Here is a 25,713-nt window from a genome sequence, read left to right as displayed (position 1 = left end):
AGTACCATCTGCTTAGGAAGAAGCACTGGGAACAGAGTCAAGGGGTCAGATATAAGACTTCATTAGAAGTAACATCAACAGCAGTTATTGATTAGATGGAGAGAGGATAAGGGGAAAGGGAGGCTGTAAGAATGATTAAAAGGAGCCTTGATGATGTGCTGAGCTGCAAATGGAAAGGCTGATGGTTCAACGCCACCAGCAGCATCTTGGGAGAACCACCTGCTGATATGCTTGTCCTTGTAAAGGTCACAGGAAACTCTATAGGGCAGTTCTGTCTTGTCACGTGGGGTCACTGGGAATCAGATTGACTCAGTGGCATCAACAACAACAAAAAAGGATTAAAACCATCAAAGGACATAATTTCTGGGGCAAGTAGAGCTGCTGTTATCCCATTTCATAAAATGAAAAATAATGTAGGGCAATGGAGCAAGGAAGAATTGAGCTAGATTCGCTTCAGTCTTACCAGTTTAGACCTATTCCTTTTGATCCTGTTACACATTTAGACACAGAACCCAATTAGACTTTGTGCATGAAAATGAAGCTTGCTAAATTATCCTAATAGCACGAGAATATATAAACCATTAACGAGAAATTGTTTTCCAGTGGTTGATACATTAATATTTTCCTAATATGTTAATCAATCTTGTTGTGCTAAAACCGACCGCGTGGGTCTTTGCTCTTTTGCAGCGTGAGTCCCTGGGTGCTGAAGCTCTTCTCAGTAACATGCCAGCAGTCTGCCTTTCTCGTGGGAAGGCTAACAAGGAGTTTTCCTGACCCTCTCCTCTACCAAGCATGGAGTCCAATTCCAGGCTCATGTCCCTTGGGATAATGTGTTCAAAGTATATGAGCCCAAGTCTCGCTATTCTTCTGTCTGAAGGAGCATATGGCTGTACTTCTTCCAAGATAGATTTGTTTATTCTTCTGGCAGCCTGTGGAATATTCAATATTTTTCACCAACATTGTTCAATTGCTTCAACACTTTTTCAGTCTTCCTTATTCCTTGTCCAATTTCACATCTATATGAAGTAACTGAAAATACCATGACTTCAGGCAAAACTCAGCCCTCAGAGTGGGCTTTGCTTTGTTTAGCACTTCCAAGAGGCCTTGTGCAGTAGCTCTGCCCAGTGCAATCATCATTCCATTTCTGGACTCTGCCACAGCCGTGAGCATGGATTGTGCGTCCAAGTGCGGTGACCTTCCTGACTACTTCAGTCTGCTCTCCATTTATCCTTGACCTTGTCTGGTGGTCAGTTGGGAGGATTTTTGTTTCCATCATCTCTTTCCACAGATAGAATCGATTTGATTCCTGTGTCTTCCATTCAGCAAAGTTGATGTGTTGTTGCTGCTTATCTTTTTCAAAAAAGAAATTGAAAATAAGTTATTAGGCTGGCAGAATGTGATCATGTGAGCTCTTAATTTATTTTTACCATCGTCATACTTTCCAATTACTTATCTTACCTATTTGTTTCCAATTTTCACATGTTGGTCCCCAGTAATTACCGGTGCGTCTTGATTGCATGTTGATGATGTTAAGACAAGTAAAATCTTCATTTTCTCTCTCTTTGCCTTTAGTGGTAGGTGGGTAATCTGAAATACTATTCTTACTAACTGGTCTTTTTATAGTATATAGATATTCTCCTATCACTGACATCATTGTACCCCAGGATAGATCTGGAAGTGTTCTTTTTGATGCCGAATGCGGTTTTTCTTCAAATGGTCATTCGCCACATAGCAGACCACATGATGATCCAACACCTGCCCATTTTAGCGCCTTAAAGCCTAGGGTGTCTTATCCCCAAGCATTCCAGTTCATTTTGGACAACTTCCAATGTTCCCATATTCATTCTTTATACAGTTCAATTGGTATTATACAGTACCAATTACTCATGGGTATTTGCAGCTATTTCTTCTGATATAGATGGTGCTCATCACCAAATGAAGGTTTGGAAATATTCCTCGACCTACCTGAGGAAGGTCAGCGCTGCTTTTGAGGAAAAGGCTCTTCCTCGGTCGGATGTTGAGTGCTGCCACACTCTCCATGTTCCACTGTTGTGCGTAAGGTTCCCACTGGCCCATTCTTTCAATCAGAATTTGATTGCCCGGTCCTTCCTTTCCATATGTGTTCATCTGGAAACTCTTTTTGAAGCCTGGCTACCGCGGGCTAGCCTGAGGGCATTTGAAATACTGGGATGGCATGCGTCACCTCCTTAAAGATCACAGCAGCACGCGCACACACACACACACACACACACACACACACACACACACAGTACAACCAAGTGACAGTCATTTGAACACATGTAATCAGTAACAGATCAGCCCTTAGAGACGGGCATCGTGTTTGGTAGAGGGGTAGCAACAAAACCCAGGAAAGCCCTCCAGGGCACGGATGGACACCATGGCTTCAACAATGGGCTCAGGCATCGGAACAATCGTGTGGACAGCTCAGGGCTGAGTTTCCTTCTATTGTGCACAAGGCAGCTGTGGGTCAGAACGAGCTCTATGACACCCAACAACAACCACAACCACAACCACAGCAACCACAATAGCAGCAACAGGCAGTAAAGCTGGTAGAGTGGTATGTCAGCATCTATCAGGGTGACTTGAAAGTTAAGTTTGGAATATGCAGTTTTAAGAATAAAACACACAAATATTCAACCTGTCACTCCTGAGTCCTGCCTCTTGGAGACAGGTTTCTTTCTACTTTGAGAATGTCCACTTTTCACTTAAACCACAAAACCAAAGTTGGTGCCACTGAGTCAATGCCGACTCATAGCGACCCTCTAGGACAGGGGCAGAATGGCCCAGAATTCCTATCTAGGAGTGACCCGAGTCATTCAATGCTGCAGGCTCTCGCAGGACAGTCAGTAGACTCCTTTAGTCTCCCAGACCTGCAAAGACGTCCATCGCGTGTGCAAAACTGCCAAGGCTGAGGGCCTTCAGAGTCTTCATAGGAGGAGGAGATTCCATTCATAATTTTTAGGTCTGCCAAAGCAGTTACAGCTGGAAATTGCATGCACGCACAAACACACGTGTACATGCACACACCCACACACACACGGATGCACACACCTCATCGATTCCCAGAGATGGTGCGTTGATCCTACAGGAAGTAGGGGCACCTTTTCTAAGCTGTTCCTTGCATGAGAGAGGGTGCAGAGTTGTCTTCATGCTTTTTCCCCCTTCCCTTTCCCCCCAAGTTTCCTGGGGAACAACATTTGATAGAGCCCAGATGTGGGACTCTGGTAATAGTCCAAGACCCTGCTGAGATTGTTTAGGTTAATATTTGTAAGGACCCATGTAATGTCTTAGAGGCCATCCTTCGCCCTCCACACACATCAAAACTTCCGTCTCTCTTTCTCTCAACCCCTCTCTCTGTTGTTTTCTCTCTTTCTTCCCCTCCCTCCCTGTACTCTTTAAATGTGGCTGGTTGGTTTGTTTTTTCAGTTATATTCTTATTAAAACCTTCAGTTAGGGGAGGGGTAAAAATAAATAAATAAATTAAATAAAACCTTCAGTTAGGTAGAGGTAACCTTGTATTCTGTAGCTTTTTCCCCCACAAGGGACTGAACTGCACATCAGCGTACCTCCTCACCACCATAGCTGGAGAACACACATACCCCGCAAAGGGAAGGGTGTTGACTCGTTCGGGCCACAGGTCTGTGCACGTTCCGTGAAATGCCGAGTGCCCGGCAGCAAGGCTCGATTCCATGCCTGCCGGACAAAAGGTGGGTTGCTGTGTTTGCTCAGGTTGTCATTTCTGGCTGTCTCTTGTCTACTCAGGCGTTACAGTTAAAAACTGAAAGGAAACGAAGGTTATTCGCCTTTGTAATCCCCAGATTTTCTTCTGCTCTCCACTTACCTGCTACCCTTCCTCCCTTGATACCTACACGAAGGATAATGTTTACAGCCTTGAGGTTTCCATCGTGGAACCCTGCAGGGCTTGTGTGGAAGGGTGTGGAGGTGAGCGCTCCTATTTCCCTGACTCCCTTTCTGATTCTCGTCCAATCGTGTATCTTCTTGGGTCCTGGGCTCTGCAACGAAACATTGGTTGTTGTGCCCAACACTCAGCAGTTCCTCTTTTGCTTTCAGCATGGGTCAGAGTTACCTGCTGTGTACAAGCCCTCATTGTAGCGGCAGCAGGCTGGGGCACACTCCCCCACCTTCCCCAAAGCACCCATGTTGGTGGAGTCATTGTACCCTCTCCCACACACTACACCAGGAGAGACACAGTACTGTTGAGTGGATTCCAACCTGTACTGATCCTGTGGGTGTCAGTACCAGTGTGAGCCATTGGACTTCCTTGGCTTGTATCTTTACAGAAGCAGAAGGTTAGTCCTGTGTCCAGAGTGCCACTGGGTCCGACCACCAACCTTGAGGTCAGCAGTTGAGAGTTAGCCATGTATACTACCCAGGAGCCTCTCAGTAGACTAGTAGACAATGTTCAGTACTGCCCCCCCCCCAGTACTGGACACTTTGAACAAGGGGTAGGTGGCTTCTCATGGTAGCATTGGCTCTTCTGCTTTAGTCTCATGTCTGTATCTTAAGGGAGCCCACATCCTGGTGTCAGCAAATTATGTTGTGCGTGTAGGAAAAGATTGAAAAACAGCTCTGAGTGCCATAAGCCAAATATGGTATCAGCAAGTGTCGGTAACACTTTTTGGAATTTGTTCTTTCTTGAATTACCAACTTTATCCCTAGCCCCTCTTGAATTGAGCTTTTGGTAATTCTTTGCTGAGCTATGTAGGAAATATTCTGTTGAATAATAATGCTGGCGAATACAACCACAGCCACTGTGGGCCAGACACTGTTTGAAGCACATTCTGCATCTTAGTGTCTTTAATCCTCACAGAAGCCCTTTGAGATGATATTCTTGTGGCCACATCTTACTGAGAGGTGACTGAAGAGTGTGGGTCTTAGAGCTAGTAAGTGGTGAGCTGGGATTCGGACCCCAAATAGCCTGGTTCCTAACTCCCCATGGAACACCTCTGCTGCCATAGGAAGGGGGAACTTTGTCTGATGAGAATGTGCATCTAGCCCTGTAGATCCATCTAGTCTTGCTCGACACCATCGCTCCATCGCCAGTCGCATGCACATCCTCTTGCAATGGATCTGCTGCTCATGGCAGATGCCAATATGGCGGTGATTACATTGTACTAGTTCACAGCATGAGAGATGTCTGTGTCTTCCCTGCCAAGCTGGTACAGACCTTAAGTATCACAGGTCCCTTAGGGAGGGTGTTGCCAGGGTGGCACACCAGTCCATCCACTCTGTGCCCTTGTGTGGTACAGTTCTACACGGAAGGATCAGATTGGAAGGCTGATGTGGTTTCCACTGGGATTACTGTCCATCCTTAAAGCCGAGGATAGGACAAAAAAAGGGGAGGAAATTATTATTATTTTATTTATGTCTTCTTACCTACTTCCAAAGATCATTAAGTGAATCACAGTTCTTTTGTCACCTGAATACACACTAATTTTGTAATACAGATAATAGTGGATGCATGCTTCATAGATGTAAAATAAAAAAGATAAGTAGGCTTCTATATTTTTTGCGGCAAGTTTCTGTTTTAGTTTTAGACACACCATTGGCATTTAATGATCCCAATCTGGAACCTAATGTGCTCTCTGTATTTTAAAAGTGTGCTCTTGATTGTGGCTATCTATAATTAAGAACTTGAATGTATATGTTTTTATATTTAACACATAGACCTAATAATGTGTGAAAAACACTTTGTGCTTACGATTGTGTGTTACCCATAAATGATTTCTAAAGTTATTACTTTTGTTTAAATGGACTTAAGTTCCTTCCAGATACCTTATTGGAAGAAGGTAAGGATAATGGCAATGGTGATAATTACAATCTTTAAAACCTCATCAACTACTACCTTCCAAAATCAGTTTGTATAAAAGTTGACGATAAAATGCATCTTTATTCTCTTCCTAACTGGTTGATAGGTATCTTTGTTACACTGTAAATACTCAGCCCCCAGATCTGTGAAACAGAAGTTTGTTGTTGCTGTTGTTGTTAGGTGCCTTTGAGCCAATTCCGACTCTTAACGACCCTTTGTCTAACAGAGCAAAACACCGCCTGTCCCCGCACCGCCCTCACAGTGTGTTCTTATGTTTGGGTCCATTGGGATCGATCCATCTTGTCAATCCATTTGTCAAAGGCCGTCCGCTTTTGGGCTTCCCCTCTACTGAGTGTGATATCTTTCTCCAGGGTCTAGTCTCTACTGACCATATGTCCAAAGTCCATGAGATGAAGTCTTGCCATCCTTGCTTCCAAGGATCCTTCTGACTGTACTTCTCCCAAGACAGATTTATTTGTTCTTTTGACAGTCCACGGTCCTTTCAATATCAGTGGGTGTTAATATTGAGAACTCAGTATATCATCCCCAGGTCATAGATGTTGTAAGGGCTTGGTTGATATAGGAGGCCCGATACCAGCCAGGCAACTAAACACCTCTTGTCCCTGAGCTGGCTGTTTCATGGTGATCCTGGGGGTCAGAGTAGAAGGGTGCTCCCTAGGGCTTTTGGTGGTTGCTTGGCCTCTCTGGGTGGACCTAGACTACCCACCTTTACATTCGCAGCTGAGCGCATGAGCTGTTCGGGCCACTCAGGGATCCACGTTATTCAAAGCGAGTATATAATTAATGATTTTTAACCAAGAGGAGAATCCATTGACTCCATACTTACTGTAGCCGCTGAGATTGCCATCTCCTTTCATTCTGCCGGCGTTACATTATCTGGCTGCCTTTTGTGTCCTTTGCTGCATGGATGAGGTGCGTTCTCTGCCTGGACAAATGAGTGACAGGGGGACTTAGTTAGGATGCTCAACATGGCTCCATTGTCTTTTGACATGTACTATGATAGCGTGGTAGGAGGCTCTGTCTCCCTTTGTGGATACATTAATGTTTTGTTCTGATTTCTGGCTGGCTGCTTGTGATGCTTTTTCTAGCCTTAAAATGTAAAAAAAAAAAATTCACTGGAAAACCATCTAATGTTTTGTTGTTGTTATGATTGGTGGAGCAAAGAGGGAAACGGGGAGGGCTAAGGGAGAGACACTCAAATCTTGTCAGGTTCTGGACTCAGATCTTCTTCAGCATGAGAAATATTTTCATAATGTTCCACTGTCTGCTTTCTTCATTTTGTGTCCACTGTGTCATTGTATTGTGTCCATTTGTCCTGTTCACATCGACATCGGCACCTTGTATTCTCTCCTTACTGTCTCTCTCTCTCTCTCTCTCTCTCTCTCTCTGTGGGTGCAGCGTCTCCAGGCATCACTGGCTTAGAACCTGGAGACCCAGAGTAGCTAAGAGGGGTCCCGGCAGGATTGCCCCATTAGCGTCATCATTTTCTTCTTCCCCTCATGAAAGATTGAAGTTTAGGGTCTTGGCCAGTGAGCCCTTTCAAGCAAACAACTCTCTTCTCCTACATCCCTGCCAGAGGCCCGGCTTGATCCCGCTACACGGGAAGCCAGGAGCTTTTAGATCTGCTCCTAAAGGCAGCTGCTCTGCAGGGTGTGGCCCCCAGTCCCTCTTCTCATTGTCATGCTTCTAGTCCCAGGAGTGGGCACCGGTCCTCGAGACTCTTCACTTCCTTCCCAGCGATGCTGCATTTTTAGAAAAGGTATCAACAGGATGTCTTTGCTTACTGCAGGCTTTACCCCATCCGTGTTCCCAATTCTCATTTCTAATGGGGCTCTAAGGGTCCCTCCATGAATGTTAAGGTCATTGGATGGGAGCAGGAAAGGGTAGTTGGGTGTCTAGGTGGTGATCCCATCCAGGTCTCTACCAAAAGCCCAAACCAAGCTCATTGTGTCAAGGCGATTTTGACTTAGAGCAGCCACTTGCATTCTAGGCTGAAACTACTCCAGGCTGTACCTGCTCCCTAGGGTTTTCCGGGCTGTACATTTTATGGAAGCATAACGCCAGGCCTTTCTTCTATATCACTAGAGGATAGGCTAGAATCTTAACTCTTTTGGTGAGTACCTAAGTGCAAACCATTTGTACCAGCCAGGGACCTCATCCAATAAGTTTACAAGGCTTATTAAAAACTTTGATTGGAAGAAGCAAAATTAATCTAGTAGCCCACTTGGACCCTGTCTTTGGCTGTTTGACAAGCATAACACTCATTTTTCTCCTCATTTGCCTCATAGTATCTGTCTGATCTCAAAGCTCAGGATATACAGTTTCTAAGAAATCACTAATGCAGACGCAAATTCCAGCCCCTTCTTCACCCAGGGGAACCAGGGGAACACAAAGGCCAAGCGCTCAAAGCTGTGCCGCGGATCAGAGGCCTCACCAGTGGCAAGCAGAGCTAGCAGGTTCAGGAGTACAGTCATGGCGAGGCAGGAGCGGAGGGGGAGAGGCCCGGGACAGCCATGCCTTTGTCACCTCCTTTCTTGCTGCGTTAGATGGTGTTCCACACCCAGTGTCACCGGCAAGACCTCTGAGGGTTACATGCAGCCAGGGGCTTAGGCAGAAAGGGGCTGATGCTTCATGGAGGGTTTCCAGGTGATGCCGCCTGCTGCCAGCCTTCGCAGTGCTTCCTTGGAGCCCCATCCTCTATGCACATCCATCGGCTGCAAACCCACCTATCCATCCACACCGGCCAGGGACGATCTGCTGGAAGCATTCCATAGCATGGCTCTCTCCATAGCCAAGAACTTGTCATTTGCATGTTGCCACACCATAAACCTCTGATGATAGTGATTTCATGAAAGGACCATGTGAATGATAGACCCCCATCCTGCAGGTTCTTCCCGGTGAAGGAAAAGATAGGACTCCAGGCCTGTTGATAAGCATTTCCTTCCCGTATAGGTACCAACAGTGCTTCCGTGGGCTTGTTTCTGTTGATGTCAAGCCTTAGGTTCCACCACACGATTGATAAGTCACTTCGTTAGAGACGCAGCCAAGTGAATTTAAATGCAGTCTTTTCTTTTGCTAATGGCCCTGGATTGATTCTAGAAACAGCATGTTGATCATATCATGTAAAATATCTGACTGTATGTCTCTGACTTTAATTGGGGCTGAATTATTCACATGCAGGAGTCTATGGAGGAAAGAGCTGGCCTCTGGGTGTCAAGGCATTATTACAAAGATGCTTTCAGCCACATGTTCAAGAACGTGAACTCAGGATCTACTTTTCTGACATTAAATTATTGATTTGACCTCTGATAGTCATTATATTAACTTTTTATTCTGTTCCATACACATACTCTATTAGATGACTCTAACAGCAGTAGGGAGCCCTAGTGGTGGAATAGTGTTTCCAGGTTGGCTGCTAACTGCAAGGTCAGCAGTTTGAAACCACCTGCCTTACCACAGGAGAAAGATGAGGCTTTCTATTGCTGTAAAGAGTTAGTGTCAGAAACCCAGAAGGGCAGTTGTACCCTGTCCTGTAGAGTTGCTATGAGTCAGAATCAAATCGATGGTGGTGAGTTTGTTGTCGCCATTTTCCTTTTCCTCCCTGGTGGTTCAGTCGTAGAATTTTTGCCTTCCACGTGGAGGATGTGGGTTTGATTCCCAGTCAATCCACCTCCTGGGCTGCCACCACCCATCTGCCAGGGAAGGCTTGTATGTTGCCAGCCCTGCCAACAGACTTCAGTACAACTTTCAGACTACGGTGGACCAGGGAGAAAAGTCTGGTGCTATATCTCTAAATATCAGCCAGTGAAAACCCAGTGGTCCAGTCTGAAACTGGTCATGGGGTTAGAACACAACTGGGCAGCATTTTGCTCCATGGGAATGAGGTCACCGTGAGTCAGGACTCACTGGAAGGCAGCTCACAACAATCGGTGAATCTCTTTCAGAGTTTTGGGACAGGTTGTGGAGATGCTAAACCCTAAGGCTGACCTGGCCAAAAAGTCATGTGATCATCACCGTTTCCCCCTCCCGCTGTCCCGAGACAGCCTTGGGTCCAGACCTGAGCCTCTGTGTGTTTCCTGTGTCCGCAGGGAGGATGAGCATGCCCTCATCCAGCAGTACTGCCAGACCCTCGGAGGGGAGTCCCCGGTGAGCCAGCCGCAGAGCCCTGTGCAGATCCTCAAGTCGGTGGAGAGGGAAGAGCGGGGAGAACTGGAGCGCATCATTGCTGACCTGGAAGAGGAACAGAGGTAAATAGCGCAACTCGCGACTGCCAAGTCAATTCCGAGTCCCTGCAAGACATCTTTACTACTGACTTGAACACGCCCCCTGCCCCTTTCTTTGGGATGATTGAGGGGTGGTGGGGACATCAAGTCTTAGGAGCACTGACCTGGGACACAGGCTGCAGATTACAGTAGACTTTGGGGTTCCCTGACGATGCCTATTAGAACACTTGCTTAAAGCTATGATTTTGGTCCTGCTTGCTATCTTACAGTTGCTCAGACTTAGGGGAAACTAGTAGTGTGAGCTAAATTCCGATTCCTTAGGCAGACAGTGGTACCTGGGAGAGCTGTGACTCCACAGGACTGCCTTGTTTTTCTGCATATTGCAAGGTTTCCACGTGTTTTTTAATGTCCATGGTTCCCACCTTTGATGATGCAGTCTTGTCACTTTTCCATTGCTTGTTTCAGTGGAAAATGTTGGCGCTTTGGTTTCTGCCTTACAGAAGGTCCAGCTGTGCACATCTTACTGTATTTGGTGAACTGCCGGCTGGCTCAAACCACTAAGGTCTCCACTGCGAGCCAAAAGGCTGGCGGTTTTCTCCTCCCCAGTGATGTGGGAGACCGGCCTGGAGGCTCGCTTCCACCTGTGGAACACAGCCTCACCCTGCACCCCTGGGGGCCTCATGAGTCAACATTGCCTTGACAACAACTAACAACCACAGAGCTATTGGGAGAGAGGGTCACAGATACAGTGTTAATTAGTTGTTTTCTTTTTCTTTCACACAATAGGAATCTACAGGTGGAATATGAGCAACTGAAGGAGCAGCACCTTCAAAGGGGGCTCCCTGTGGGTTCCCCGCCAGACTCCATTGTCTCTCCCCATCACACCTCTGAGGATTCAGAACTCATTGCGGAAGCCAAGCTGCTCCGGCAGCACAAAGGGCGGTTGGAGGCCAGGATGCAGATCCTGGAGGACCACAACAAGCAGCTGGAGTCGCAGCTCCACCGGCTTCGGCAACTGCTGGAGCAGGTGGGTGCTGCCGCAGCCAGCCCACGCCCCACATTTCCTCTGCCTGTCCCCACGTTCCCTGTCCCCTCTCCCAGATTTGTCAGGGGGACGAGAGAGGTCCACCCTACATTCCACAGCCCTTAAATGTGTGTGCCTTAAATCCTGGCCCGCACGAAAACCTGTGTGCCTAGCTCAGTACTGATGAGGGACCTTGGCGGCACTGCCGGGGTAAGGGTTGGTGGTTCAAGCCCAACAGCTGCTCTGAGGGAGGAAGACAAGGCTGTCTGCTCCTGCCAAGTCGCACAACCTTGGAACCCTGGGAAGGAAGGCTGTGAGTTGGAATCGCCTCGGTAGCAGTAGGCCTGGGACATTAATGATCTGGACACATGAAGCTGCATCTTCAAAGCGCCCCTTCCTCTTTAACACTCAGCTCTATCTCAGCTCTGAATTGATTGAGGAAATAGATCCGGTACAGTACTCCGGAATGAATTACATGTAGGAAACATCTGTGGGAATTTAAAGGGAAGAAAATGACCCAAGGCTTCGCTCTAAATCCTTTCTTCCTGTGAACGACACACACCGAATCCTGCAATCCTGTGTTCTGTTTTCAAGAAATTACATGACAGATGTTTATCCATTTGCTGCCATGAATTCCTACTGCTGGGCTATGCTTTGGAGCATGTATTTTCAAGCTGTCATGATGATAACTAATACAGCTTACAATATGTTGAATCCATGCATGTGTGATAGATACAAAACAATATTTGCACTGGTGAGGAATGTGTTAGTCCAGATTGACTAGAGAAACAAATTCATAAACACTCGTGTATAAGAAAGAGCTTTATATAAAAGAGCAGCTGTATATTGAGAAAACATCCCAGCCTAGTCCAGATCAAGTCCATAAGTTTGATATTATTAGCCTATATGTCTGCTACTAGTCCATAAATTCCTCTTTACACTCGCACAGCACATGCAATGATGCTGAATGCAGAAAGATCACAGGCCAGTGGATAGAAAGTCTTGTGGATCCAGTGCCAGCTCTCTGTGTGTCTCAACAGCAGGAAAGGGAAGGCAGAGAGAGTGGGTCTGGCCTCCAGTGAGCTATTGATCTCTGTAGCGCCTCCAGATGAGGTCATCAAGCTGCGACCTGATGGACAAGCTAGACTCCACCCCTTTGCTCCAGTTGACAGGATTATGTGACTGCCGCAGAGAAGGCCTTAGTTTCTATCGTTTTTTTATTGTAAATTAGGTGGGGGGTTATGTTCGTAGTCAACAGTTTACAGTATTAACCGCCACCCCCACCCCCAAAGGCTCTCGCCCCACCCTTTGCCATTTGTTTTCTGTTCTTGCTTCCCATTTTCGTTCTCCTCCCCTGCTTTCTGGGTAACTGATCAGGACCCAGCACATTGTTTTTATCACTCACGGATGACTAATAGCCTATAGTTTACAAAACTTGTTCTCTGGAATTACAAAACAGAAAGGCATCAGGAATAGTCCCTGTCTCTCTGGTACCTGCAATATTCCTAGGGACCAAAGACAGATATCCCTGAATCAGATCGTATCCCATATGATGGCACAAGGCACCATAGGGAATGCTACATTGGATGGCACGGAGCAGTTAGAGAATGGGAGCCTGACCCAGAACTAGTTGCAGGCTTATGAAGTATCAACCTCACGTTGCAGGTATAATAGCTGCAAGCATTCTCTCCGTGGAAGAGCCCCTGATGTCAGCATCCATGTCTCCTCTGGCTGCTGCCCTGTGGAGCCCCTTGACAGTAGAAAAATACCTTTCTCCAGAAGTGTTGATTAAATCAAAGCCAGAAACAACTTTCCCCTTTAGGGTTTGGCTCATCTTTTAGAAACCATCCTCACACCATTGCAGCCGGTGTCCTTTACCTGGTCAGAAGCATTCAAAACACCGTCCCCTCTGAAGTCCCGATGCAGTGGCCGCTAGACTGACCATATCCTTTTCTGTCTGGCTGTCATCATTTCAGCATGGCCCCTGTTGTGGGGAAGGGCTACTTCAGGGCTCCTCAGTCAGGGCTACCTCATTCGACCACAACAGGATCATTGTTTTCCAAGAGTGGCCCATGGCCTGGATTCTTATAAGTCCCCCAAATGTTTGTTTCTTCTGTCAGTGTCAGCCACATGCTTGGAGAAAATGACATGGTTAGAATTGTGCCTTTGAAGGTCCCGAAGAATGCTTGCTTGGGGGGGGGGGGTCATCTTCTCTTGAAATCTCTTATTTAGCAAATATGAGGTGTTAGTGTTAACAGCCAAGTACAAAGATAGAATCAGTGAGGAAAGCAGCGCCACCCAGAACCTACATTTGGCATCACCCATCGATGCCCTTGGGGAAAGCGAAAGGTCCGTGTGCCCTCGCCATCCCATTAGGCAGCGCTGCCTCGTGGCTCACGCGCCTCCAGAACTGCACAGTAACGTTTGTAAATATCACTGCTATCTGAATGATGCCCGACTGTGCAGTGCATCTCTCCTCTGAGCGGTGTAGCATGAAATCCAGACATACCGTATATACTCGAGAATAAGCCAACCCGAATATCGGCCAAGGCACCTACTCTTACCATAAAAACTGCATTAAAAATTTGCTGAAAAACTTGGCTTCTACATGAGTATATATGGTAGATGGGAAAGCCAACTATGCTTTAAAAGAAAAAAAAACCCTCAGACTTCAATTGATATGGATTAAATGGGGAAACCTGCAGCAGGAACGCTGTAATTCCTGTATTCCCTCACAATGGGTTGCGCTTTCTAGTTTGACCACACAGGGGAGGTCACAATGTATTGCTACTGGGTTCTAGTTCAGTCAAACACAGGCTGACGCCAAACAGAAAGCATTGGAGCATGTCTCTGTGAGCAGTGGCTTGCTTGCTTCCGAGTGGCACCGTAGGCATTTGAATTCAAGCCATCCTGCTCTTGACCTAACATTGCCTTGAATAATGTCATTGCAGTTAGTTGCTCTCAGGTGGGTTCCAACCCATAGGGACCCTGCGCACCACAGAACGAAACGCTACCAGGTCCTGCGCCATTCTCACAATTGTTCCTTGGCTTGAGCCCATTGTTGCAGCCACGGTGTCCATCCATCTCATCAAAAGCCTTCCTCCTTTTCGCTGCCCCTCTGCTTTACCAAGCAGGGGGTCCTTCTCCAGGGCTGTGTGTCTGGAAACACTGGTTGTGATTTTTAAATTGAATTTATGGACTGTGTTAGCCCTTGGTGGTCTGCGTGGTTTGTATTTGTCGACTAATCGAATGGTTGGCAGTTCAAACCTACACCGCAGTGCCGCAGGAGAAAGGGCTGAAGGTCTGCTCCTGTAAAGGTGACCGACTAGAAAACCCTATGGGTCGCTCTCCTCGGTTGCACGGACTTGCTGTGAGTCAACGTCAGCTCAATGGCAAATAATGACAGAGGTTGAAACAGAAAAAACCTCTCCCTGAGTCTTGTATTCTGGTTTCTACAGTCTTGAACTGGAGAGGGGATAACCCCCCCCAGCCCCAAACCTGGTAATCTGTTTCTGCAAAGATCACAGCCCCCACCCAATCACCCCACCCCTCACCCCCCGAATACCGTGGGCATTTCTACTTGCAGCACCTGGGCTTGCAGTGGCTGGGGACTGACTCAGTGGCAAGGAGTGCTGTCTGAGAAGCAGGGCTGATCTTCTCAAGATTGATGGAACATGTTTTGAAATTCACTTGGTTGATATGGAAACAATGGAGGAAGACGTTGAGGGACACAACTGACATTGATAAATACAACCGGCAGCGTGCCCTATGCATTCTTCCAGGGGAGGGCTGTCTAGTCCTAGAGCAGCCATCCAATGGATGGCAAACTGGATTTGAAAATGTCAGCGCCAACGGCTCTGCGTGATTTAATCAGCCGTGGTGGGGCAGGTGGAGATAAAAAGTCAGCGATTCTCTAATAGGCATTTAAACCGTTGCTCCGCTTTTCTTCCTGATTGTGCCTGCAGCCGGAATCTGATCCCCGAGTCAATGGTGTCTCCCCCTGGGCCTCACCGCAGCATTCGGCTCTGAGCTACTCGCTGGATCCAGATCCCGGCCCACAGTTCCAACAGTCAGGTCAGTGTCCCCACGCAGAGCTGCCCTCATCTGAGGTGCCTTCTGCTATTTGCTTGCTTTTCCGCGGAAATCAGCCCAGGGAGTTTTCATACGTTCTCTATGGTCTCCTACCTACAGATCCATCTGAGCCACGCGGAACAGCCAACGGAGGTTAGACTAAGTTAGCTAGAGCACGTGTATCGTGCAGTACCGGCTTGAATTTTAGTGAAAGATGAAGAAAAGATGGTCCTCCTCCTTTTGGCATGAATCACTCGATTTAATTTACCTTAAGACCGAATCTCTCCTTAGTAGTTTATTTTCTGTTTCTAAAATGCTGTGTTTGTACAGATTCAGAATGTAATACAAAAGACTTTTGCCCCACGTACTTATGCATCAGTCCGTTTTCTCATCTACCTCCGTGGAAACATTGCTGCCCTCAGCAGCCCCCCTGAGGCCGAGTGCACACCCAGCCTGTCCTGAGGCACTGGAGGGACCTGCCGTGCCATTTAGAAGTCTCCAAGTATTCAGGAATGACATTTTGTTCTTTATGAAATTCCGTTCTGTGGACCACATACGTTAACCAACTTAACTTGTTGGGGAGATATTTTTCCATGTGTTCGTTCATCCAGAGAAGAATGAAAATGTTCTTTCAAGATTTTTTTGTTTTAAAACAAGAAAATTGTTGACTCTTCCTTTTAGGAACGAACACCTGAGGAGCCCTGGTGGCAGAGTAGGTTACACATAGTGGGCTCTTAGCGGCAAGGTCAGCAGCTGAAATCACCAGCTCCGTGGTGGGAGAAAGCTGAGGCTGTCTGCTCCCTACAGACTGAGCCTCCGAAACCCACAGTCGCTGGGAGTCGGAGCCGACTTGACAGCAGGGAGCTTGATTCTTCCCGTGGTTGACCTCCACGCACATCCCATTGCAAAAGGTTCGTTTATGCAGCTTTGACCTTGAACACAGTTTGAGAGGATGCCTTCCAGGAAGGAGAGGTACAAGTGGATGCAGCTGCTTAGGTGGCACAGGGACAAAGCATGCTGGGATCGCTATGGACCGGGGGACAGGGAGCTAAACTCCCAACTTAACGAGACATCCCGGGTGGTGATGGCACTGGCACCCCCCAAAATATAAGAACCAGAAGGAGCCCCTCCTTGCTAGGCGGGCCCTCCTCTGGGCCCCCTGCTCTCCTCCCTTCCCCCGGAGAGGAGCCTCAGGGAAGGACGCTCTGGGCAGCGGAAGACCAGAGACAGCTGCCCCTGGGATGAGTCTGAGGAAAGAAAGAGGAGGAAGTGATCACGGGGAGAGACAGACAAGGCACATTGCAGAAATGTCTCAGGCCGCTCTGCTGAATTGTCCCGTCCACCAAGGGCTGGATGCTTAGCAGCCTCTGCTGAAGGCTCCCAAGAGAAAGAAGGATTCAGAAAAAAAAGAATTGGTAGAATGTTTTTCCTTCTATGAAAAAAGAATTTGAGCTGTGACATGAACAGATTTCCCATGAAGACATGGAAATGATAGGGTGGCATCCCTCCTTTTTTATTTGTGTAGCCTCTTCTGGTGCGTGGCTTGGGTCTTCCTCCTCAAACACCTAGCCCATTTTAATTCCATACCACTGACACTTTTTCTCCTGAAGTGGGGGGTTTGTCAGAGGCTGGACTCTGATTTCGGGATCTGCCTTGTTCTTTGTCCCTGCTGTTACAGCGGCCGAAGACGTGTTGTCGCCCCCCCATGAAACCAGCACGGACCTCACAGAGGTCATGGAGCAGATCAACAGCACGTTTCCCTCTCGCTGCCGTAAGTACAGAGGCGTGAGCGTCAGCCCCCACGGTGCCTTCTCTTTCCCGGCTCCTTTTCCTGCCCGCTGCCCTTCATCTTCTCTGGTAAGATAACAACTCCTGTTAGAAACAGGACTGCATTGTTATTTGAAAAAGCAGCCAAACATTATATATGTCGGCCAAGAAGATGAAGCTTAACTTCGATAGCATCACATTCCGGGACATGGGGCCAGTGTGGTCCTGCTCCGTGAGCTTTTCCAATATGTCTTATGAGAGATAACATGACGGCAAATAAAATAAGAAGTCTGTTTTTAGAAAGAAATTATCCTCTTTGATGCAAGCTACCCGGGGGTGGATGGGGGGTGCACATTATTTCAAAGGAGAGCTGTTAGCGGCATGTCAAAGACCGAAGACACGAAATAGCCTCCGCTAATATAATTTCTTCTCTAATTCTCTCCTGTCGTTAGATTCGAGCACAGAAAGGGATTATTTTCTGATTTTCTCTCCCCAACATGGTTTCTTTTCTTGTGGAATAAAATAACCATTGTAGGAAGGCCAAAGAATTTAAGGCATCACAGATTATGACCATGTGAGCAAACAAAAGCCAAGAAATACCCAAATAAAAACAGTCCAAATCCAAGGGGAAATTCTATCACGATTCTTCTCTACTGATTTATTGATACAATGTGTCAGCATTTGGTCTCCGGGGACTGCAGCCTTGTCCTTTCATTCCCGCCGAAAATCCTCTGCCTCTTTCAAACTGACACAGTTTACTGTTGTAGATTGCCTGTTGCTGAATGCCACAATTCCATTTTAAATAACCTCTTAAAAGAAGAAGATATTACTTGTACGTTTAACATGATTTCCTCTCAAAATGATCTTAAAGCTGGGGGCAGGGGGAGGGCACTAACCTAATATTCTAGTATGTGTCAATATCATATACATACATACATACATATAAAAGGTCCTTAGGCAGCACAGTTTGCACTTGACCAGTGACTGAAAGGCTGGCTGTGGGAATCCACCCAGCAGTGCTGCCTGTGTGAAAAAGGCTACTGATCTGTCCCCTTAGAGACTGCAGGTCATCACACCCCAGGGAGCAGTTCTGCTGTGGAGCACCCTGGGGTCTCTATGAGTTGAAGTTGACTTGACAAGAATGAATGTTTGTGGGTCTTCTGTTGTAATTGATCCGTATTCCTCACGGAACCGCTATCTTTTGCATTTGTGACAATAGTAAACAAAAATATGTATCTGATCATTGTGCCCATTCATGGCCGTAATGAATGCTAAGGGGTGAGACAAGAGTGACTTCTGCTCTGATAGATAGGGTTGTGTGTCCACTTGAGTGGGCCATGATTCTCAGTGGTTTGAAATTTATGTAATGATGTAATTTGGCAGTTATGTAATGACGTGGTCATCCTCTTGATCTTTGGAACCTATCCTTGTTTGTAAGTGAGAAGTGGGTATATACATGTTTACACACACACACACACACAAATATTATACAAGCTCCTGCTCCCACATTTTTTCATTCTCTCTTCATAACATACAATCCTAAATGCGTAAAATGGACATATTTTCCTGACTGTAGACAGGTGAAAGCATATTGTCTTCATGAAATATATCCTTTATTTAATATTACTCTAATGTTTATAAAACGCCATCATTAACAGGAAATGAAATAACTATTTTAAATGTAATTATAAAAAATAATAAAATGTAATTGTCTCTGGATTTTTGAGAACATTGCTTATAAATTCTAAGGGAGTTTCCAGAAGCACATAAACATATGTATTTATATTTATGAGTGCATCCGTTTTTATTGTCACTTGTAAATGAAATAGGCTGCTTCTCAAAGTTCTCTGAATCATTGTTTCGCTTTGGCCAGCTCCATCCTCACCCCCCACAAAGGAATGTGCACCTGTATACATACATACTTCATGCACCTGTACACATACTTACTTCATTCACCTGTATACATTCTTACATGCACTTGTATACATTCTTGCTTCATGCACCTGTACACACACTTACTTCGTGCACCTGTATACGTACTTACTTCATGCACCTGTATACATGCTTACTTCGTGCACCTGTATACATACTTACTTCGTGCACCTGTATACACACTTACTTCAAAGCACAATTTCTGGGTCCTGACGAGCCTCAGAAAAGCTGTAAAAACTCAGTAAAAGGCCACAGGCAGTCAGAGTACTTTCTAGGCTTTGTAATCTTTGTCATAGCAGATGAACAGATTGACTCTCATACTGACTATATTTCAAGGTTGATTTTTTTTAAAGAGATTGTCATTCTGAGTTGTATGTTTAAGGGCCAATTTTCATATCCTTTATAAGCCAGATCTTCAAAATGAAATTACTTTTTAGTTCAGTTTACATCAAAATGCATGAATAATTTGTTACGAACAAAATCTGTTAGTCGAGGTTTGTTTGAAAGTCTTTAATTAAATATCAGAGTGGATACATCTTGAACTTGAAAATCAGCAATATGTGCTACCATGGAAATAGGTTGAAATGGATACCTTGTAGTGGATATCAAATGTAGAATTTCAATTGAAAAATTTCTAAACCAGAAATTCATGATGAATTGTTTTTCAAGGTCAGTTTTCTAAAGCAATTACTTTTAAATCTTTATGAAGGCATATCCTGGTAGCTAGATAGTGTAAAAGACCAATCTATACCATATTTTAAAATAATATAGTTTAAAACTTAAATAATTACAGTCATAGGACAAAAGGAATATAAAAAGACCGATGTTCATCTCAGCTATAGACTCTGAAGGGAAGGAGAAAATTTCTGTTGGTAGGAAATCTTCTTATCTATTAATATAGAAAAGAACATATATTTTATATGGGACTCACTTTGCAGAGTTTCCCTCCCCCTTGCATTGGTACCCCGTCTTCTGTGGTGGTCCCAGTGGTGAGGGTGGGGTATGGAACCTGGAGACATCTCCAGGAGAACCTGGCCGAGTTCTCATACTCTGACATACTCAGCTTCACAGATATGTGTGTAGTATTTGTAGGTTTCTTTCTGGGAATGATCTTTATTAGCCATGTGTTTTAGAGAGCTCAAGTACGTTCTCTGTAAGGAATGACGAATAATATTTTAAAATCCTTTGGGATTTAGAGGTTATTTTTGTTTTCTAAAGCTCTGTTTATTAGTTTGGGATTCAGTTGCCCAACGTAGTATTTATATCCCAAATTTTGATTTGTTATATCCCAAATTGTGCTTCCATGAAAATACAGTGCTTAATTTACAAAATTGGCACCTTATCAAGTGCTCCCTAAACAGATGAAATCGTTTTAAATTGGTGCAGAATAGAATTAAGCACCTGACATACAGCTGGTGAGTCAGACATAGCCCCACATGGAATGAATGAATGAATGTGTTTTCTCATTGGGCTGGCTTCGTTATTGAAATGTTCCTCGATTATACCCAGAGCATTCTTTGGGACTCATTTGTTTTGCTGCCCTTTTTAAGTCGCCCAGCTTGCAGATCGTTTAATAAGCCTCTTGTATTCACGAAGCTTGCTGACCACCTTTGGAGGGTTTATCTGAGCAAATAGGATTGGCACCCTCCCAATACCTGGCCAATCCCTGGAGCCCCTGTAACTAATGAGAACTTTACAGTTGCTTGTCACCAGCCTACAGTGAATGGATCTGCATGTTCATCTTGACTTTTGATCCATTGTGGATTAAAAATTAGCAGGGCCACAAGTGAATTGCCACTCCTGGCAATCTTGAAATTAAAATGAAACTGGATTCACAAATCCTAATGGCATGAATTGCCTACGTAAACATGACTCTTTAAATTTTTTTAACAGCATCTCTTTTTGTTACCCGTCACATTTCAGAATGCCTCCATCTTGAATTAATATCCCTGTTGGACCAGGCTGCGTCCTTGAATTTGGGGCTTTAAAAGATCTCTCAACGTTTCAGGGCAGCAGTGTTGCTGTGTCCTCCTGACGAGGTGTCAGTGCAGAGAATTTCATTGTGCTCTGCCACCCAGCATGCTTTCCACCATGCCCACTGAGGGTGGGAGACTTGTGTTTTGTCTTCCTCAAAGACTAAATGATTTTGGACACACAAGCTTTTTTCACTGTGAATCGGCTTTTAATCAGAATTAAAATTAATTTTGAATTTAATTAATTTGAATTCAAACAGTCATCCAACATCCCAAACCAACTACACAACAATAATTTCCCCCTTTCCCTCTTTCTGGCCTTTTGACCGTTGCTCTGAATGCTGGGACAAGGTGACGTTCATTGTTGTCTTAGTAATTTTCAGCTCTTAAATGGCTGATCACCACCAGCATTTCGTTCGGGTTGGTTCCCCGGCAGAAGAAGGTCTTCTTTGCTAAGGTGCTTCTTTATGGTCCTGCCCATTTTGCTCATTGGTTTATTTGTCTGCTTGCTGTTGAGGTGTCACGGTTTTCGCACATGTTAGAGATTAGCCCAGTGTGTCATTCCCCAAACCCAAAGCACATTGGGAAGGAGCGTGATAGGAGAGAGACCCTCTCCGATGCCAAAAGTGGGCTCCTATTTCACGCTTTTGATGGAAGCTTTTGAGACACATCAGTGCCTGGATGTTTGTCTCCTACAACTTGTCTGTCTTGAATTACGTTGGACCGTGTGCTTATGCCCCGTACAGGCCCCCCTCTACGTCTGTCCCTATTTTCCTTTGACGGTCTTCCTACTTTTAGGTTTCGCACTTAGATCTTTGACCCTTCTTGAATTTGTTTTTGTGTATGGTGTGAGATAGCTGGTTCCTATTTCACTTTTCTGCACATTTATATCCAGTTTTGCCTGTCTCTTTCCCAGTCATGTATTTTGGCCCTTTGACAAAGATCAGCTCTTCCTTGGTGGATAGACTTATTTCTGGATTCTCAGTTCGGCCCCACTGGTTTCGGTGTCAGCATTACCAGGCTCTGGAGATTACAGTGGCTTTGGGTATAGTAAGCATTGAGATCATGAAGTTTAAGGCTCTCTACTTCCTCAGTTCCTTTAAAAAATGTATTTATATGAGTTGTTCACCAGAGTACCCATTGCTTTCCACTTGATAAAAAAAAAAAACGTTTGCTTGAGAGCAAAAGGGATTAAGCTTCTGTCTAAGATTTCGCTGTTTTCTATATTTGTTACAAAACCAACCCGACCCATTCTGTTAAGTCAGTTCTGACTCATCATGACCATACAAGACAGACTAGAACTGCCTCCCATAGGGTTCCCATGGCTACACACATTTAGGGAAGCTGACTACCACACCACATCGTTTTTCCCACAGAGCAGTTCCTTAAGCCCATGGTATAAAAAAGCAAGCTCCCTGCCATTGAATCCATTCTGACTCCCAGCGACCCTCTAGGACAGAGTGGAATTGCCCCCGTGGGTTTCCTAGATGGTAACTGTTTACTGGATGAGAAAGGTGATTCAACACAGTCACCTTGCACACCTGGTAGAACTATACCTGTTTTGGCCTAGTTTGGGGGCACACTTTCCCTCTAGAAGGTCACATGTCACATTTCACCTTTCTCACAAAGCCTCAGGCAACCACAGAGTGATCACTGGCGTCTTTATCTCCCTCCGAGTAGAAAAATGGGACACAGAAGGGTTGCAACACCCTGCATGGTCAGGGACTCGTCATCTTTGACTTAGACGTTGCCATGATTGAAGGCAGAATGCTTTATTTTCCTCTACATTGAGCAGTGAAAGGGGAAGTGGAATGATGGCGTCTTACAGGAGGGATATGGTGGCAGCTGCTTAGAGAGGTTCATCAGGAACCTCTGTGTCGCTGGGCACTGGGACCAGCGTGGAATTGGCCACACGGGTGCCAAGTCAAATTAGGTACCGTATTCTGATTTATTTAACCTCTTTGCTTGGCCCTTTCCAGACACTGTTATTAGCTGTGTGTCCAAAAGGCAGCTAAGATTAGACTAGCCCCTTCCTGGACGGAAGGTGACCCCCTCGATGCTATGAAAGTGAACCGACTCCTCTGCTATTCAAAAGATGGGTGGTTTTAGTCTAGCCAGAGGCTACTTGGAAGACAAGCCTGGCCATTTCCTTGCCCCAAAGGCCTGTGAGGACAGTTCTGTTCGATGCACAGCAGGGTCTCTGTACGTCAGAGGGACTCAACAGCCACGAGTTTCCTTGATGTCAATGCCGTCTTCCCAGCCGGTGGGACAAGGAAGACAGAAACCGAAGACTTCATACCCCTTCATTTTTCTGTTGGCACCGTGGTGGTGAGAATGTGCACTATTTAGCAAAATCTACATAACATCGGCAAATTATACATGGGAAAATTCAAATGTGACATTTTAATGTAGTTTGCAAAACTAAGTGCTCACTGAATGCATTAGTGTGCACTTATTTGAAAGAGCCAACATATGTTTTACATATTTTGGTAGAAATTCTGCATCATAAACCAGATGGGATATAAGAAACTCACTACAAAAATGTAGCCTGTGTTAAAGAATTAGTCTCCATGCCCTGAGCTCTCTTCTATTCCCCCTCCCCCTCCACTCCGACCCCCCCCAAAAAAAGAACAGTTTCATATTAAGCTTCCATTGAGCAACTGGAAAGACTGTGATCCTGCTCTGAGTGGAAGGGTCCATTCCCCACACGGGTGCCCCTGGGAGCATAGATCCAGCAAGGCAAAGAGCACCCCTTCAATTCATTTCTTTTGTTTTCTCTTACAGCTAATCTCCCCAGCAGGCCACAGGTAAGAGTTAATGAGTTGATTGACTCAAATGTTGCTCTTCATAACCCAGACCAAGCGGATTAGCTACCATTGATTTTTGTGCTGCTTTATCCACCATGTAAATAAGAAACCTTCCTGGACGTGTAAATGCTAATTGATTCAATACAAGTTTGTCAGGCGAGGGCACGTCCCAGATGCCAAAAGTACTCGGGCCTCTGTGTCCTCCTGTCTTTTGAATGTCATCCCGTGTGCCATGTATGGGCCCAAGCAGCTTAAGGATCACAAAGAACACTGGCCCAGCCACCATTCCATTTGCTCACCCGTAGGCCTCCTCCAGTCAGCACCCCCTGAGCACCACCGAACAGAGCCCATGCGCTGCCCAGGACCAGGGTGGACACAGCCAGCCCCTGTTCCTCCAAATATCCACCTAAAGTCACTAGCTCAGAAATTTGACTTTACAGAAAAATTCACTGGCACCACAGCGATGGTTCTGTTACTTTCAGGGGGCCAGAAAAGCTTTCCTTTTTTCATTTAAAATTTTCTGAGAACCACTGGCCGAGGTAGCCTTCCTTCTCAGGCACTCTTACTGAGAAGGTATCACAAGGCTACAGTAGATTCTTGGAGAACATTTTCTTTGATGAACTTGTTGATGAGCCTTCTTTGAGACAGAGAACCTTATGAGTTAGTTATTGGCAAAGGGGCTAGGATCAAACCTAGAAACGCCCAGTCAGTCCATCTCTAGTAACAGAAGGGAAGGCAAGGGTGTGTGAGGTAAACTATGGATGTAGTAGCAAGAGTTTGTGGATGGCCTCTTCTGGCTGCTGCTTATTAGATCTCTGGAGCTGAGGATCTAGAGGAGGTTCCACGTTTTGAGGAGAGCCTGGAGGATTGCTGGTTGATGTTTGTGGGTCAAGAGAGCAGTTGGACTAGGGAAATTGAATGGAACACGCAGGAAGCATTGAAGGCCCACTAGGTTGCCTGCACATGAACATGAGACCAGAGCCTAGAGCTGTGTCTTTCTCTCTGACCACGTTCAACGACAAGAGCACAGACATCATTGTCTGTCGAGTATTGGATTTAACTGAGTTGAGATTTTGGCATAACAGTATTGCAACCAGGGGAGCTGGGTAGGAGAGTGATTTGAATGATCGACTCGGGCATTGAAATTGGGTGGGGAGAGAAGCAAAACATGTCTGTTATGAGAGTTAGGGGAAAAGGATGGCAGGATCCCTAGATTGTGTGTCAAATAGTCCCTGGATGTACTGAGGCTGGAAAGTAGAGAAGTGGTTCTCCGAAGGTGGGGTGGTTGGAAGTCAAAGGATGGGAGTTTACGTGCACTAGCCACGGTCCATCTCTGGACCAGCGACTGAGTGCCTCAGGTGGGTGCGGGATATGGAGGAGAGGATTTGGGGGAACCAAGAGACTGGAGGGCTGCGAGAATCATCCACATTGAAATTGCTCAGATTTTTTAAAAATCGCATTCATGTAGGTGACAGTTCATGAAGGCGAGGCATTTCTTCTTTACGAAATGAGGGCCATATCAAGGATGACCTGCGGTGACATGTGAGAGAGAGAGAGAGAGAATACTTTGGAAGTTGCAATGAGGGATGAGCAAGAGAATTGCCCCAGGCCTGAGGAGTGGGGAAGAAAGCAGCCCTGTGTGAGAGGTTATGGGGTGAATGGGAAGATCCTCACGTGGCAGCAAGGCAAGGGAGGGCTTGGTGGCAGGGCCCATGAGGATGTGAAGTTTACCACGGGGGCCAGATGAGCCAGAAGGCACAGGGAAGGCTTTCAGGAACTAGGGGACCTGGAACATGGGCACAGCATCAGGGGTCTGCAGGTCTCTGGAGGAGTGGGATGCGGTGGGTGAAAGGTCACTGGGCCTCTGGAGCAGTCTGTAGACCAGGCACTCCTGTGCGTGCTGGGGTGGGAGATTCTCAAATTCTTCCTGGTACAAATGTTTAGCATTTAAGACCTAGAGTAAGCTGAGAGACCTTCCCCCTCAGAGACCTTCCCTTCTTTGCTTTTTATATGTCCAGGAAGATAGTTGTTGGTTTCTTCTTGC

At 45.9% G+C, this 25,713-nt stretch overlaps 1 protein-coding gene across 1 annotated transcript in view; it reads left to right on the top strand.

Moving 5' to 3' along the window:
• Window positions 1–25,713, top strand: part of UTRN (utrophin) — a 619,010-nt gene that overhangs the window by 589,909 nt on the left and 3,388 nt on the right. The window contains exons 69-73 of the mRNA XM_045294578.1: window positions 9,961–10,119; window positions 10,882–11,122; window positions 15,085–15,193; window positions 16,869–16,961; window positions 23,647–23,669. Coding sequence (XP_045150513.1) covers window positions 9,961–10,119; window positions 10,882–11,122; window positions 15,085–15,193; window positions 16,869–16,961; window positions 23,647–23,669 — 625 coding nt within the window. The remainder of the gene's footprint in view (window positions 1–9,960; window positions 10,120–10,881; window positions 11,123–15,084; window positions 15,194–16,868; window positions 16,962–23,646; window positions 23,670–25,713) is intronic.

The sequence above is a fragment of the Echinops telfairi genome, unplaced genomic scaffold, assembly GCF_000313985.2.
Source record: "Echinops telfairi isolate 266 unplaced genomic scaffold, ASM31398v2 ScPeMD7_3533;HRSCAF=4204_0, whole genome shotgun sequence".
Taxonomy (NCBI): domain Eukaryota; kingdom Metazoa; phylum Chordata; class Mammalia; order Afrosoricida; family Tenrecidae; genus Echinops; species Echinops telfairi.
Note: the sequence above shows the minus strand (reverse complement) of the source record. Positions and strands in the feature narration are given on the sequence as shown.